Consider the following 17,418-nt stretch of genomic DNA (forward strand, 5'->3'; position numbering starts at 1 on the left):
CATTTTAAATAGGCTTATAGAATAAAATACGGGGCACCACACATCCATGGCGTTGAGAAACACATAGCCTACCAATAAAATGTTTTTTTAATCCTTCGACTGTTGACAATTTTAATAAGGCTTTTTATTGAGTTGGGGTAGTCGCTTTTTAGGAGACAATTGTTTTCAGAATTTAGTGCATGGCAACAGAGATTAGAGATTGCAATTAGGCTATGTCCAATAATTGTAAAAAAAAATAATATATATATATATAATTTGGCATAGTTTCTAAATTGTTTAGTTATCAGTCAAATATTCATATAAAGGGGTTGATTTAGTTGTGGTGCAGATGGCCTAATTGATCACTGACATTATCTTACAATCATCATAACAAACACACCTTGATAAATTGGGAAATCAGTCAAAGCACAAGTAGCTGAAGTTTAGGTGCAGTTCTTCCATCTCCACATCAGTTTCCTTTCAAGGAGCCCGGGCCATTGGTCTGTATCTACACACAGACATCACAACATAACCACAACATAAAGTTGCACATATGCCTATTGACTCCTAAACTCGGCATTAGGCCTACCAGTTTATTGACTGAACTGAGTCTGGATGAAAAGGATATTATTTGTTGTGATTTGCCTTTCCTTGTCTACTGGCAAAGCCAATGTGACGCCAAACCACCCTCCCCTCTTGTCTGTTTTGGATGGCATGTTGCAAGCTATTTGGACTGGTTGCTTTGCTAAATGAAACTGAGAGGAACAATATGGCGCCGGGAGTAGCTCTTGCTTCTGGACCAGTCGTTGTCTAAAAGACCGGCGATCGGGCAGGATGAACCTCTGCGCCCAATATTTACGGTACATTTATGAAATAATGTTTTCGGTACAATTCAAATGCTGTATTTGAGATATCCAGCTGAAACATAAACTCTATTTGTGGCATCACTAAAGCCAGGGGAAACTGGTTCCTTTTCGCTAGCTAGCAAACTAGAAACACACCGGTGGTGCTAGCGGTAGCTCTAGAGCTAACAACAACATAATGAAACGGGCTTTGTGTGTTGCTAATCAATGTTGGCTCTGAAAATAAACATATGTAGCTAATAGTCCGATACCATGCACTAGCTAGTTCTTAGCTTATTATAATAATGTTTTCCTTAGCTGCCACTAGCAAGGAACTACTACTAGTTACTAGGCTAACCTACATGTAACTGGCTAGCGCGCTACATTTAAAATCCAGCGTAACTAGCTAGCTTGTAAAACCCAGGCGCCTTACCATAATCTTAACGTTAGGTATCTAGTCTAACAGTAGCTTGTTCAATTTTCAACAGATCCATTTCCAGTGTTCCGTTGAAGCTAGGCACTAATATTGCAATTGGAAGGCAGCTTGTCCATTTGAAGCTAGTGCTATCTTGCTTCTAATGAGTGAACACACTGGTTAGCCTAACATCAACCTTTTCAACTAGGTTGCTAGCAACATAGCTTGCTGCTGCCCAGCTAACACAACAACATGCATAGGTACTATAGGCCGTAGTTGATGCTAACGTTTCTCTCTAAATAGCTACCATAGCTTTATTCATTGTTGATTTTCGCGCAATTGTGATGTATGGGGGTCCAGCTGAACTTGCTATCTACACTATCAATGATTATAATTACGTACTTTGCTGGTATTTATCTAACTACCATTTTAAACATCTAGCCTAGTGCTAGTCATTGACTCATGTTAGCCATTGAAGTTAGCTTGCTAGGCTTTCTTTATTGAAAAGCTAGAAGGATAGCTGAAAATATCCGGTTTTACCATCAAGTAATTCACTTGACAGATAGATGGCTGACGTTTACTCCATGCTCTTCAACAGTTCCTCAGTGTAAACTGTACTGTATTGTGTCAGCTAAACGCGCAAGCAGTGTTAGCATCCCGTCGTCAGGTCGTATACATGATCCCTTTTAAGGAAAACAGTATTGTAGTTAGTCTATTATTATACTTTCATGGTGCCATTTGGTATCATTTGTGTTACTGATTTTATTTGCATTCCGTTCAAGGTAAACAGTATTGACTGGTGTATTTCCTTGTAAACAGTAACCAGGCAAAATGTGGAATAGGCAATTATAATAATGATCGAAACATTGTAGTTTATAATGCTGCGTGACAGGGTTAACAGCAGAAGAGAGTAGCTGTTTCATAACTGGACAACAAGAAAGAAAAAGTAACTCATATTTTGCTCCCAGGATTGTTTCTCATCCTAAGCAGTACATTTCAGATATCGAATTGGCCATTGAATGTGAATGTTACAATTTTGTCCTCTTTGTTTTGAGCAGGCAGGCAGAGGCCCTGAAGGCTGACATGACAGGTATGTGTGTGAATGTCTCCTATTGCACCTTTTGTATGGTTCATATACACTTATATTTAATCTCTCTGTCTCTGTGTAACAATGGGCTGTGGCCCCTGTTGCAATTATAGACATTCTTTACACAACAGACAATTACGAAAGCCTGTGTTTCCTATTATTTCCAGATTCTAAGCTTGGTGCTGCAGAGGTCTGGACTTCAAGGCAGGCCCTTCAGGATTTGTACCAGAAGATGCTGGTGACTGACCTGGAGTATGCTTTGGACAAAAAAGTGGAGCAAGATCTGTAAGTCACCCACAACTTTGTATTAGTTTATGAGCTCCTTGCTTTTTTTTAAATGCAAGAATTGTTTATTGTTTCAAGGTCACATCAATTTATTTTGTGAGGTTTGTTTGTGATTAATATCTAATACTTTTAAGTTAAACATGAAAGTTATTACAATGTTGTATATTAGCAAACCATCACTAGTCCAGCAGATGTTTTCTCATGTCAGTTTGACCTTCAAGAATTTTATTGATTATCACATATAATTTTTCAGTTGGAACCATGCTTTTAAGAATCAAATAACAACACTACAGAGTCAAGCCAAGAACAGAGCCAATCCTAATAGAAGTGAAGTGCAGGCCAACCTGTCTCTCTTTCTTGAGGCTGCTAGTGGATTCTATACACAGGTGAGTTGCTACATGATTGCCTGTTGTTTATGCTTATGGTTTTCTCATGGTCAATTAAAATGTACCATAACAGTATTTGTTACGAATGTCGGTGTCAGCATCATGATCCATCACACTGAACTTTCACATTAATCAAGTCCCTTTTCATAAAATGCTTTATATGGTACATTATAATGTCATTGTACAACTATATTACATTATTGTTGTATGATAGAATTGTAGAAAACAGCAAAGCATAATTAACACACATCTCTCTTTAGCTATTACAGGAGCTGTGTACTGTGTTTAATGTGGACTTGCCTAGTCGTGTGAAGTCATCTCAGCTTGGAATTATCAGCAATAAACAACCCAACACCAGCGGCATTGTAAAACCCCAACCCAGTTCTTGCTCTTACATCTGCCAGCATTGTCTTGTCCACCTTGGAGACATTGGTGAGGACTGAGTCACTGTTAGTGTTGGTTATGCGCCCTAACCATGCTATAAAGGATTAGGCCATACTAATTGCTTTCATTTTCTCATAGCACGATATCGTAACCAAACCAGCCAAGCAGAGTCATATTACAGACATGCAGCTCAACTCGTTCCCTCAAATGGTGAGTATAGTCCTCTGTGTAGAACCAGAGCTCAACATTACACATTTAACTATAACATAACTATTTAACTGTACAAGTCAACTGGCGTTAACTTATTTTCTATCATCTTCTCCGTTGTCACAGGTCAGCCTTACAATCAGCTGGCCATCCTGGCTTCATCCAAAGGGGACCACCTCACTACTATCTTCTACTACTGCAGGAGCATTGCAGTCAAGTTCCCCTTCCCTGCAGCTTCCACCAACTTGCAGAAAGCCCTATCTAAAGCCTTGGAAAGGTATGATTGAGCCCTTTATTGCAGCTTCCTGGAGTGTTTTTTAATGGGTACCGAGCGGTATTGCTAAGGCTGTTGACAGCAGTGTTTTTGTTTGAAGTTGAATGATGCAACTTTTTTGGGAGTTAGGAAAACTAAGAGCGGCACAGTTTAATTGGCTGTTTATAGAAGCCAACTGTGGTGGTGGCACCCAACTGGGCCCACATCGTTTAGGATTTTGTCTCCAGACTTGCTAGACCCGTGTGTCTGTTCCTTAGCCGCGATGAGGTGAAAACCAAGTGGAGCGTATCGGATTTCATCAAGGCCTTTATCAAGTTCCACGGTCACGTCTACCTGAGCAAGAGTCTGGAGAAGCTCAACAATCTGAGGGAGAAGTTGGAGGAACAGTTTCAGGTAAAGCATTTATAGCAGCTAATTTTCAGATGTTGCAGGCTGTAAAAAATGAATAAAAAGCAGCATACCTTTCCCATGCATATTTGTATTGAGAAATCAAAGCTGGTACTACCTGTGTGGTTAAGTTACTTGGACAGGCACTTTTATTATTCCATACCATAACCCGCCAGACTGTTATGTTGGCCTTGTGTGTTTTGAGTCAGTGAACATCACAAGCTGTTCACACTCGAAGCTGAGGACTCCTTTGCTTATCCAGCCATCCATGGTCATTTTCGTTTGCAGAAGCTGATTCTTCAAAAGGCCTTCAGCTCCCAACAGCTGGTCCACATCACAGTCATCAACCTGTTTGAACTGCACCACCTGAGAGACCTAGCCAACGAAGGGGACGACCAGACCTACACTTCCGACGAGCAGATCAGTTGGTTCCAGCTCCTTGGTCTTTTCAGTATGTATACTATTCTAGATAATTCATACGTCTAGATATTACACTATTGGTATAACAGTAGGGATTGATAACCTGTGAGTGTGAATTGTTTAGTGCTCAATATTCTGGTGTCTTAGAAGCTAGCCTGGCTAGTTGAAGGGAGTGTTGACCTTAATATGCCCCTGTTCCTTTCTTTACAGTGTCCTTTCTGGGTGTCATGTGTAGCCGAGCCTTGCTGAACAAGAACAAAGAGGAAATTATGGGAGAGTGTCCACTGCCAGCCATAAAGGTGTCCCTGGACTGGCTCAAACTACGTCCAAGCGTTTTTCATGACAGTGCGGTGGACAAAAGGCAGTAGTAAGTGTTTTCTCTACCTAATCTGTCCACATCTGGCCTCCAGGTGTCATGTTTTAGCTTCTCATCTGCTTGTTGCAATGTTGTTCAATGTGGATCTTTGTATGTGATTAATTAGATTTTCTTTACTGATACTTTTTTTTTAACATGTATCTATTCTTGTCCTAGTGTCTGGCCATGGCTGGTGTCAATTCTGAACAGTTTCCAACCTCAGGAGGACGATGTGTCCTGCGCTTCAGGTAATATGAATACAAGATCAGCTCTACAATTCTATCTAGAGCAATTTCATGTGTTACAATTAAGCATAAGTAGTGTACGTTTGGCTGTCCATTTTAATCTATTGATAGAAGATGTAATTTTTTTTTAATCAATTACAATTAATTTTCTTTCATTATGGCACCTTTGTAAAAAAAAAAAAATAGAAGATGAATCCTTAAATGTCCTTTTTCTGCTGCTCTCTGAACTCTGCTTCACCATCTTTCTTTCAGTGACTCCACTCCCAGAGGAGTTTGAGCTGCAGGGTTTCCTGGCCCTGAGGCCAGCTCTACGGTGAGTTCTCATAGGGTGTTTATTGTATAGACTTATGTTGTTTAGTAGAAATGTACTTGCTTGTCACCTTTTGTGTTGACTTTACTTAGCTTCTTAATAAAAAAAAAAAATATATATATATATTTCAGGACTCAGGATTTCACCAAGGGGCACCAGGGCATAGCTGTCGACAAAGATGGACTGCCAGTCCAAGCCAGGCACCAGAGGCTCATCTGCCTGGGGAAGTGGGTGGCTGACAATTATCCTGGGTGAGTCCACCTCCGCCACCCCCTCTCGATTATACAAGATTTGTTATAAATTACCCTGCACGTTATCAAAAAGACTTTTCATATTACTCATAGCAGGTGTTTGTATCAAAACGAAAGTCTGTTTGACCAGGCCTGCTTTGTGATTTCTACAGACTGATCCAGTGCAGGGCGAGCGACGGCCTGCTCATCTTCATAACTGATATCCCAGAGCTTGCAATCGAGGAGCCCCAGGAGAAGGACGTGCCTGTCCTCCAGGAGTCCTCAAACGGTGAACAGACCCCCAACGATGGAAACACAGGCCTCAAGTCGGTGCTGTCCATGGGCAAGAACCCCAGCAGCAGTCTGGAGAGTGGAGAGAGGCCAGTGGTGACCTTTAAGGAGAACATCAAGCCCAGGGAGCAGACCAGGGATCCCACCCGCAACCACCAATCGAAGGAAGGAGTGAAAGAGCGGCGGGACTTCAGCAAGGGTAATGGAGCCCCTGGGAAAGGAGAACCGAAGCGCGATGGCAAGAGGAAGAGCGAGGTAAAGAAAAACTGTCACGAGAAAGCTGTGGATGCAGGGAAACAGGTAGGCAGGAGGCAGTTGTTGTTGTTACGGTTACCTTGTTTGTTGAAACAAAGCATGAAGAGCTGTCAAAGAAAATGGTTCTTGTGTGTTTATCATAGGGCTGCTTGCTACATTTCAAATGAGGGTACTATATAACAAGGAAAACAAAACAATATGTGTTTTGACTAACTTGCGGTGAACTTGAGTCTTTCATAAAACCCAATTGTGTGTGTGTGTATTTGAAGGTTAAAGCTCAGCCTGAAATGAGAAAGACCCCTGTGTCTGAGGCCAGGAAGACACCAGTCACCCAGACCCAGACCACCTGCTCCTCTCAGTTGATCCCCATCCACCACCCTGGGGCCTTTCCTCCCCTGCCTAGCCGGCCAGGTACTACATACATGCTCATGTACACTGTTTTTCCCCTAAACCTGATTTTATTTTATAATAATGTTTCAAAGTCGCTTTTTTTGTGGGTGCTTATTTCAGTTCTGCTTCCATCCCAGGGTTTCCTCCCCCCGCCTATGTGATCCCTCCTACTGTGGCATTCTCCATGAACCCCGGCTTTGCCTTCTCCACCGGCGTGTCCGTCCAAGGGCCCTACCTCCAAGCCGCTGCTCACTCGCAGGCTGGCACCCAGGTTCAGGCTGGAAAGCCGTCACACATTCCCTACAGTCAGCAGAGGCCCTCAGGACCAGGACCAGGCCAGGGGCCCACAGGACCAGGGCCCATGAACCAGGGCCAGCAGCCCCAGGGCCAGCCACAGTCTCAGCAGACCCTGCCACAGTCTGTCCAGGTCCAGGCCATGGCCCAGCAGCAGTCTCCTACCAAGCCTGTACAGCCAGTACAGCTTGGGAAGAGCCCCCCTCACCATCCTGGGATGCAGCAGGTATTTGTCTATTGTGGTGGAATGGTTACCTTAGTACCTGATGATGTAATTACTTTCTGTAGATTTCCTAAATGGCACATTGAGAAAGCAATTGGAAGTATTAGCTCAGTTGTGATGTTTGCGCTTCCTTTAAGGGTTTTAGTTCCCCATGGACAAATGGAGGCCTGTTAGAAAAGTGTCTGATTTCTCCTCCTCACCTAACCAGTACATGCAGGTGTCGGAGCAAGCAGGCCAGATGTGGAGCCAGCACCAGGCCCAGTCCGCCATGCAGAAGATGCCCATGCAGATGCCCGTAAAGCAGTCCCAACAGCAGCCATACTACATGCCCCCCCAGGACCCCCTTAAGCTCTTTGAGCACCAGCTCCAGTCTGTGCCCATGCAGCCACCACAATCATCTCAGCAACAACAACATCAGCAGCAGCCCACCATGGACAAGAAGATGAAATACCCTGATGTGAAAATGCAGGATTTCTACTGGGAACCTCCTTATCGTATGGGAGATAACAGGTCCATGATGGGGGAGCGCATGGGGGCCAAGAGGCCGCCTGTGGGCTTCTGCCCAGATCATGAGAACATGTCCAGGGGTCCACCATTTGAGGTGAGTGGGCTACTCCAGAATAGCTATTTTATAAGTGAATCACACTGAACTTTATGGGTGGTTTTGTTTCTCGATGGCGTGTAGGGTTCTTCGCCTGATGCACTTCATAAATGTTTTTCAGATTTCTTTTTCCTCTTGTTTTTGCTAACATTTCTGTTGCTGAGGGACTTGAAGGAACTTGATGAAATATGATGTAGTTTGAGCAAAGTATATATATGATATAAAAAAAATATCTATATTATTTGGGTTGTTGTTTTTTACAATAACTAATTACTACCAACAGTTTGCAGACATTTGAACCATATGAAATATATTGGGCCATTATGAGGCTTTTGTAGACTTAGGGATCTTGTGCTGCGAGTGTAATCCTGGGCCAGTATTTATTGAGCATTTGAGTAATGCACATTTTAATTTAAAAGGCACATCTTATTAGAAGGATATGCTGACTTAAATTGGAATTGATCAATACAGCTTTAACATATCTGTCACATCTGTGTCAGTAGTCCTTCGACTTTGGACTGACCTGATGTGGACTCTTATTCAAACCACTATGGCTCATCCATGTGTCTTCTGGAAACAAACCAGACCCTTTCCTTTGAGCTACCATGTACATGCTTCCCTTTATTCTTAAGCCTAAAGGCCCTTGCACACTGAGTGCGAAATTTTTGTATGCATTTTTTTCTGCAATCGTCAGCCTCAAAATTCGGTGGCTCTGAATTGCCAAAAAAGCTATCAAATACTGGACCGCAGAAAATCAAACTCTTTTTTTGATGGACGAAAGTTTTGGAGGCAGTGTGTTAGCGCGATTGACATAACGTGAGGTTGTATTTATTTTTTTACGTGCGAACATTTCGGCGAATTTCGGACCCAGTGTGCAAAGGGCCTTAACTATCACTCTGCCAACCTTTATCTTACTGGCTTTCCTTCTTTCTGTCTTTTGTTTTTCCCCTCCCCTCTTTTTTTCTTTTCTTTTTGCTTCGTCTCTCACTAGGACAACAAGAGCTCGCCTCTTCTACCTCCTGACCTGTTAAAAAGTCTAGCAGATTTTGAGGAGGAGGAAGAGCTGGTCTTTACTAAGCCTCATGATTTCTACCAGGCCTTGGCCGGTCCTCTTAGCACTGCTCCAGGACGAAACATATTTGTATGTAGTCTTCATCCTCAACCCTCCAGGCCTGAAGCCACAATCTGTAGTTGTGTGTTTTCGCCTGAAAGTACTGTAGGTCGGTCTTAGTTTCAAACTGAGCTGACGTTATAAATGCCGGTGAATCATTTGCAATTGGATGTGAACCATTGTTTCATTCTTTTCTGTCACTCAAATTGCAAACTTGTTTCAAATTGAGGAACCCAATATCAGATTTATTATACCAGATTGTGGCTTTCACAGCATGCAAAAATCATATTTTGTGTACCATGAAAGCAGCTTTCATCAAGTCAGCAAAATTATGATGTTAACTTATATTAATACTTTAATATTTTAAAGAAGAGTGAAATGCTTTGGAGCAGCATCAGCCTCTTTCAAAATGTGTTCCTATTATTTTAATTTCACTAACGGGATGTCAAATACACAAAGTCTAGTTAATATTTATTTGCCACCACTAGTTTTTCTAAAGATTGATTGGTTTGACTTTTTAAATACCATTGTGGGTAGAAACTTGATGAACACTTGAATAGATGCAACACTTGAATTTAATAGATTGTCATCTGCTCATCTGTCAATTGGATAAAGTATGCAGGTCATTTTGTTCACAAATCATATAACATGAATGTAATATCGCATTCTATACTTCCTAATTATTTTCTGCAGTTGCCAAACCAGTTACGAATGGAGAGTGCACCTGAGGTTATCAACCAGTCATCTTCCCGTTTGCCCTTATCTGGATTCCCAATCCAGGTCAGTTATCAGGGGAAGTTCATTTTTCAAAGACCTTCCTCAAGACTTGTTTTGACGTCTGAAGAAAATATCGTCGGCATCTGAGATTCACCAGTCATGTTCTCTATAAAAGGCTTTTGTAGGCTGACTTGTTTAGGCTGAAAGTACAAGGGACGGGAGTTGGCAGTTGGAGTATTGTGACTTTAAGCTCCTTATGTTTTATTTTTAGGAGAGTTCTTATCAAAACAACAGCATCTTCAGCCAGGCTTATGGGAAAAACATGGCCCCCAACCCCAAACCTGATAATCCCATGATGCACCAGGAGCCCTCTCTTTACTCCCTGTTTGAAGGAACTCCCTGGTCCCCGTCTCTCCCAGCCAGCTCAGGTACGCACCTCTCTCCTCCTCCTTGTTGCCCTCAATCAAATAAGAAACATATCCTTATCCAATCCTTACCTGTTTGCCACAAATGGCAGTTTACACTAGTAAGTAAGCACATTTTAATTTCAAAAGCGTCTTTCAAACAAAAGTTACAATTGCTATACAATGAAGGCACGTGAAAAATGTATAGAAATAAAATGACTGAAATAAGACTGCTTTAGGAATTGACATGACAAATCATGACTTGGCAGTGCAGTATTCTCTTTGGCCTTTGGTTAATTACATTTATACTTATTCATGTCTCCCATGATAGACCACTCAACACCAGCAAGCCAGTCCCCCCACTCATCCAACCCAAGCAGTTTACCCTCCTCTCCGCCCACACACAACCATGGCTCCATGCCTTTCTCTAACTTCGGCCCCATAGGGACCCCTGATAGCAGGGACAGGAGAATGGTCGACCGATGGAAGGTGGAAAAGACCGGTGAGTCCTTCTCTGAATCCTAAAATCTGTTGTCTTGTTTGTGCTGTCTCACTAATTCCTTAGTTGAGTTCAATAAGTACGAACATGTTCATATTGACACATTTTTCAAAACTGTATTACTCACTTTTTACCTCATTAATCCAAGTTGAATTCAACGTTACTCTGGTAGTCCATCTACTACATATCTCTGTGAAGATTTGTCTTGACCTCTGCTCTGTCTCAACATACGAAAAGGATGTTGCATGATAATGAGTGTCTCTTGTCTCGTTTGCCAGGAACAGTCAGTGGGTTCGGTCTGGACTACTTGCCAGCCGCGGCGTCATCGGCAACCTCTGAAAACAGCTGGCATCAGGGTGGCGGGCCCAGCAGCTCTTGGGCTGCCCAGGAGACGCCCATGGAGGACTCTTCCGCCGTGCTGCTGGACAGTCTGAAGGTACTAAACCCCCCCCCCCCCCCCCTCCCCCCCACATCAAACTGAAAGTTTACGAGGGTGAACCTTTCATTGTACAATTTCGCCTTGTCTTTGGAACTTTCTGCATCTTTTTGTTCCCCCAGAGTCAGTTTTGTGGCAGATAGATAAAGGCAGATGTTCGTTCCGTGTTATGCACAGTTCTGTTGTGTGTGTGTGTGTGTGTGTGTGTTTCAGGACAGTTGTAGCCGTGTTGTTAACATTCTCCCATTTTCCTCAGTCCATCTGGTCCAGCTCCATGATGCAACCGGGGCCCTCGGCTCTGGAGCAGCTCCTCATGCAGCAGAAGCAGAAGCAGCAGAGGGGCCACGGAACCATGAACCCGCCACACTGAAGGGCCTCAAGTAGAAGCACTTGTGTCAAGAAGAGTACGTTAAAAAGAAAGGAGAAGTTTAAAAAAAAACAAGCTCCAATCGGAATTACCGGCATATGGAGGCTGGGGAAGGCGAACGATCCAACCAAGGCTCAAACTCCCCCCCTCGGCTGACGAGGAACGGTGCAGCCCTGTCCCCTCTCTCTCTGTGCCTCAACAAGGCAAGGAGAGCGTGCGAGCACCTCCCACACAGCGCTGCTGAGCACGAAGCTACTGCTGGGCACACTCGCAGGATCTTTAACATTGAGGAAACTGAAAAACCCATCGGACTGCCGCCACCACCACGCCTCCTGTGGGACAACGTCATCTTCCATCTCACACTGGGTCTCTCTGGTGTCTCCAGATTTCCTCTTTCGCTGCTCTCGGTGTGGATATACCGGTCTTTGTCTTGATTTTTCCCTACCGTACAAGAGAGCAGAGGGTTGTGTGGTGGGTTGTTTCGGGTGGGCAAGGTGGGCCTATAAGGGCAGACGTGGTGAAAAAGAAAGACTGATCTTTCCGATCTCTCGATTCATTTTCTTTATCTCCGAGGAGGACGAGGGGCTCTTTGTAGCAGAGTTACGAATGAAGGAATGAAGGAGTTGTCATGGAGTTGGTAGAAAAGTGTGTGTGTGGGGGGGGAAAGTGTGCCTCTCATTTACTGTGCACAGAAGCGTTTTGGAAGCAAATTATGCTATGGAAGCAATTTCCAGGAGTGCTGAATTGGACTGCGGATTGCTTGTAAATGTTTCATTAGGATATGGTTTATTTCCAGGTCAGTTGAGCGTGGGAATGTCAACCCAGCAGGAAGAGGAAACAAACGGGGATGAGGACTAGATTTAGGGATAGTACAATTAGCTGCAATAGAGATTGCAATTACTAGAATACTGTATTTTGTGATTTGTTCGTAGCTGTTTTAGCTTCATAAAATATCTGGTAAATATGTCCAGTAGTTTGCATACCGGGGAAAGTCTTTATATTTATATGTTCCCTTCCTCCATCTTGCCCTCTTCTGCCCTTGCTTCCTACTTTCACCCATCTTTCTTTGAGTAAAGTGTAACTCGCTAGCTTACCTGCATAATTGTTTCTTTTGTTAATGTCCTGCCTTTTTTAATAGTTTTAAGCAGCTTTATTGGCTCTCTTTGTGCCTGGTCAGTGTTGTTTTATAATTACTATCATGGTTGGCACTGTCATGAAATGGTAAAACTAGCAAAATGGGGTCCAGCAACGCTGCTGGTTCAGCAATATGGGGCACAAGCCTGACGAGCCAGTTTACCTGGGCTGGTAGAGATGGAGGGCAGAGGACAGGTGAGACTCCAAATGAGCTTGGACTTGGTTCGAGAATGTTATCTGGCAACCTCTTTGAAACCACTTGTATAATGACAACAGTTGACAATAGCATCAGAAAAGACACGTCTTCGTCCTCCGTGATAGTGGTTCTTACTGTTGTAGACCCTGAAAAGTTGACTGGGCTTTAGTTGTAGCTCGACTCTACTAACCTGTGACTAACTGATCTTGCTGTTTGGATGTGAAGATTTTTCACCGACAACCAATCCGTTATCTGTAACTTTCACTGTTATTTCACCATTGTGACACTTAAAGCAGGTGACTCACTGATTCGAGTAAAATGCTGATGCTCTTAGTGACAATCGGTAGACCAAGAGGCTCTCCAGATTCCTGGGTAGAGGCACAGCTGTACACTTTCCGTTAAGGAGAGAACTCACTATTGGATAGGGTTAGAAATATAATTATATACAGTAGTTACATCTTTATGGTTTAGGCAGCGGAAAAGTCATTTCTCATCTAAAGGGTTTACACACAAGATCGAATATCTTGTATGAGGGGAAAGCGTGTTTTTATTTTCATGTAGAGAACATCTTATCAATGCCAACTTCAAATGATGTCTATTTTCTGTGTGATTGTGCTTTTCTTGTTGCATTAAAATGTATTTAAAAAAGGAAAAAATATAAATACACTGGACTGAATGTTGGGACGAATTTGGCCAGAAGCTGAAAAAAAACATCAACATTTCAGGGGAGCTCTGCTGGAACAAAATTGGCTTTGTTTTTCCCTTTTGGATTTGATCATTGTAAAGGGTTATTATGACTGTGTCTAATGGTTCTTAAGTTAAATAGAATACAAACGGATGATGAAGAGGAACCTTACTATTCGAGCAGTAACTACATTCCATTCTATATCCTGTGGGATACGTGAAATAATAGGATGACAGCAGTGATAGTTCCCCTGTGCGGTTGACCAACATCGAGCACTGAGCCCTACTTCAAGTTCATTATTAAGGAGAGAATCACTTCAAACTCTGCATGAGGATTTGGCAGTTAGAAGGCTCCAGAGGTTGTTGGGAATGTTTTGCCCTGTTACTTATGTCAGAGCATTTTGATATTGTTGGAGGGAATGTTGTTCATTCAGAGCTGGGCTTGTGTTCTGAGCTTTTGTGTTTTGTCTTTTTGTAGACATTCAGAAACGGTGGAATCAGCTATGCCTTTAATAAAGTAAACCATGTCTCCCTATTGCTGAGTTACCCTTTTTTAAAGAAGTATTCACTCCATCCTTCCTTCGTTCCAGTATCACACAACTGGAAAATGTATATTTCCAAATGTTGATCTACACACTTATTCCATTGCTCACTGGAAATACCAAACTGCACAGTGGGGGGGAAGAGAGGGAGAAAAGCTGACTTATCGTTTATCACAGACAGTGTCTCTCCCAACCACACACTTAGGAAACCATAGTGGTTTCAGATTTGGTTGCCAGTCACCTGTTTCTTTCTTATCCATACCAAACCCATTGTAGAGTTTTTGCTGTGCAGTATCTCATTGTGTGGACTGGGATACCACAGTGATTCAAATTAGTTGGGTGCCTGTACAAGAACCAACTGAACATGAATATAACAAATATTATGGAGTTCAACTTCAGTGTAAACTCATGTCATATGACATCAGATTTTCACTGTGTCTGAGAGAATGTAGACTAAGGAGAAGATGGCTGTTTGTTGATAATGTCAAATTGAACCAATATTTTTGTCTCCAAACAACCATCCCAGTGGTGAGTACAAATTTGAAAATTACAGCAGACAAACACTACAGCTACAGTAACTACTATCAAACTATGGGGACCCCCCCCCCCTTTTTTTTTTTTTTTACCATAACAGTAAAGTTATTTGTTTTATTTATTTACGTTCTTTTGACTTTTTTCACAAACCCTTAGAATTATGTTGATAGGCAATATCATGTCATGTTCAGTATAATATTTAACAGCATAAAATATATGGGGCCTGAATAAACATGTGATAAGGAATTTCAAGTAAGCAAAAATGTAGGAAATAATTGTCAGCTCAAGGTTGACAGTGAACTCAAGGTTTTTGAATGGCGAGTTTCACTGTGTGGGGTGGAATATACCACAGTGACTCAATTTGCATATACCATCATACAAAAACCTTAAACATGAATACATTTTCAACTCATCGACCATCACAATTTCACTATGGATTTGTTTAGAACACTGGCAAACAATTGGCTTTAAGGTTAAGGTAAGATGATGGTCGGCTTTCTTTATAGCATAAAAAAATCAGTTATATGGTCAGTTCATTACAGATTCATACAACCTCTGTTATAGTCACTTGTATCAAAGCATAAAAACGATAGTTAGATACTGCGTCTTAATAATTTCTATAGTGTTATCATTAAAATGTCGAGTTGAGATTATTTAAGTAAATTATGATCAAATGTCTTGTCACAGGTTTTTGCAGTGAACCATCACACAGTGTGGCTTACATTTGGACAAAGCATTCGTCTTACCGTTAACCCCAATCGTAAGTATTCTGACTTTTCAATAATGAGTTAGTAAGTGAGTTAAGTAATTTGTGTAATTGTAATTAGATTTGATGAAAGTGCATAGAATAGATGGTTTTGTGAAAGGAATCAAAAGCCAAAATGAAAAACCTAAAAGAGAGTCAAGAGAGATATTTTGGTGGCAAATTGAGATGGCAATGTGTGTAAAATGACATTGTATTAATGTGGATCAGCGAGCAGTGTTAGAAATACCTAGTTACTTTATTAGATTTGTTGTGAATGCATTCAAATAAAAATGTGTCAACCGTTTTTTTTAATTGAGGTCAAAATCAATAATTCCCAGTTCATGTGTAAATGCGTGGGGCAGAGAGAAGTAGTTTTAGCTTCACTTAACTTTTCACTTTTTAGATAAAACTCCTATTCTACCATCCCTGTCCATCCTTACTCCTCTGAGTGGTAATGCTGAAGAGGTATGCCTCGCCACTGGCTTCTTCCCCAAGGATGGAATAATGCAGTTAACCCTGCAGGATAACACAAACGTCTCATTAAATACGGAAAAGGCTGTCATGTCTTTCTCCGCCAAATCTTACTACTTTGCCGGATTTTCCAACAAAAGAATACAGTCGTGTAGCATGAATGGCATCCCTGGCATCACTGTTGGAAAAACGCATGTTGAACCAGGTGGGTCTCTCATTATCTGTGCAGTAAGTGTCCAGAAAAATAACACTTTTGCTACAATCAGAAATAGAAAATAACCTCCTAAACTCTAAATCATGTTTTACTCCAGCAGTTGAAACTCTTGCATCTATCTGTACTGTTGAAACAATTGCTGATGAAATTGAATACGCAGGTAAATACTGTTTCACTTACACACCATGAACACATCTGCTTTATTGCTTACTTTCTGATATTTAATAAAACCTAAGTAAGCTAACAATAGAAATAACTGTATCCAGATTGTTATATATATGTGATATTATTATTATTGTTGTTGTTTTTACAGATTTTATAACGAAGATCAACTTCTCCTCTATGCTTGTTAATGGATTAAGAGTGGTGTTTGCCAAAGCGGTCGCATTCAATGTGTTACTAACTGTCAAGGTTCTAGTTTTCTAGTGGTAAGTATTCTGTTGTGCATTCTAAATGACTCCCCCCCCCCAAAAAAAAAGGGGTTAAAGTGTTATTATTTATAATGAAAGTAAAATAAAGTTGTAGTCAGGTAGGTTGGTTCAAAAGATCCTGAAGTGATCAGTTATGGCATTGCTTCTAAAATAATTGAACAAGAATCATACAATTTTCTCTGCTGTTTGATACTACAATCTTTAATGTAAGTTATACATTTTTCTCTTTTATAATACATTATCTGCCACTACTTGTCTGTTGGCAGTGTGCATGCTGTAGACAAATGTTATACATTCAACTGTATGACTAGATATTAATTAAATATAATTATATTAATGGTATATTCTATAAATTAAATAGGCCACCCTTAAAAAATGTTATTCATTTCTTCAACAGCACATTTGCAACCACAAGAACAGTCAAACCAAACAAAACTGATAAGATCTTGACACGTTGGCTTCCAAGAAATGGCAAGATCAGTTGCTTTGTGTGTTGGGTGAGGTAACAAGGATACCAACAGATAGTAAACAAATGTTACCTTTCTATGTCAGTGTTACTGTTGCCTATAATTATTTCCCTGTTTTGTTGCTACTTGCTTACAATGCTACATTTCAAGTAAAACTTATTCGTTAATATATCTCATGTTGTATTAGTACATTTATTGACTGTAAGCATTTAATTATCATAAAATCATATTAGCAAATGTATCAAAGTAAAAATGCTTTGTTATACTCAATATTCAAGTTTGTGAATGAGAAGAAATTATGTCTAGACCAGTGGTTCTCAAACCTGTCCTCAGGGACCCCTGTCCTGTTTTAGATGTTTCCCTGCTCCAACACACCTGATTCAAATAAAAGGGTCGTTATCTAGCTCTGTAGAAGCCTGGTAACGAACATACATTTGAATCAGGTGTGTTGGTCAAGGAAACATCTAAAACAAGCAGGACAGGGGGTCCCTGAGGACAGGGTTGAGAACCACTGGTCTAGATAATACAGAAGGTCCATACTTCTTGTAATAAAGCAATAACGCCCCCTGGTGGAGGCATAGATATACAGACGTCTAATTACGTATC

At 41.3% G+C, this 17,418-nt stretch overlaps 2 protein-coding genes across 4 annotated transcripts; both read left to right on the forward strand.

The window, feature by feature from the left end:
- Positions 1 to 706: 706 nt before the first annotated feature.
- Positions 707 to 13,945, forward strand: smg7 (SMG7 nonsense mediated mRNA decay factor). Of its 3 annotated transcripts, XM_047028245.1 has the most exons (23): positions 707 to 839; positions 2,295 to 2,326; positions 2,491 to 2,608; positions 2,862 to 2,994; positions 3,255 to 3,426; positions 3,517 to 3,588; positions 3,712 to 3,862; positions 4,117 to 4,252; positions 4,535 to 4,697; positions 4,877 to 5,033; positions 5,199 to 5,269; positions 5,519 to 5,579; positions 5,708 to 5,827; positions 5,980 to 6,397; positions 6,622 to 6,763; positions 6,880 to 7,262; positions 7,468 to 7,860; positions 8,852 to 9,001; positions 9,665 to 9,751; positions 9,960 to 10,116; positions 10,424 to 10,594; positions 10,870 to 11,027; positions 11,284 to 13,945. In XM_047028245.1, the coding sequence occupies exons 1-23, from the start codon at positions 814 to 816 to the stop codon at positions 11,395 to 11,397; spliced, it is 3,585 nt and encodes a 1,194-aa protein (XP_046884201.1). In that variant the 5' UTR covers positions 707 to 813; the 3' UTR covers positions 11,398 to 13,945. The 3 variants fall into 3 exon arrangements, with proteins under 3 accessions (XP_046884201.1, XP_046884199.1, XP_046884200.1); XM_047028243.1 differs by lacking the exon at positions 8,852 to 9,001 and having other exon boundaries at positions 708 to 839; XM_047028244.1 differs by lacking the exon at positions 8,852 to 9,001 and having other exon boundaries at positions 709 to 839; positions 5,980 to 6,352.
- A 286-nt stretch (positions 13,946 to 14,231) lies between these two features.
- LOC124473027 lies at positions 14,232 to 17,049 on the forward strand. Its single transcript, XM_047028252.1, has 6 exons — positions 14,232 to 14,478; positions 15,172 to 15,244; positions 15,633 to 15,905; positions 16,012 to 16,074; positions 16,228 to 16,342; positions 16,743 to 17,049. The coding sequence occupies exons 1-5, from the start codon at positions 14,359 to 14,361 to the stop codon at positions 16,338 to 16,340; spliced, it is 642 nt and encodes a 213-aa protein (XP_046884208.1). The 5' UTR covers positions 14,232 to 14,358; the 3' UTR covers positions 16,341 to 16,342; positions 16,743 to 17,049.
- Positions 17,050 to 17,418: the final 369 nt, after the last annotated feature.

Source organism: Hypomesus transpacificus, chromosome 10, assembly GCF_021917145.1.
Source record: "Hypomesus transpacificus isolate Combined female chromosome 10, fHypTra1, whole genome shotgun sequence".
Classification (NCBI taxonomy): domain Eukaryota; kingdom Metazoa; phylum Chordata; class Actinopteri; order Osmeriformes; family Osmeridae; genus Hypomesus; species Hypomesus transpacificus.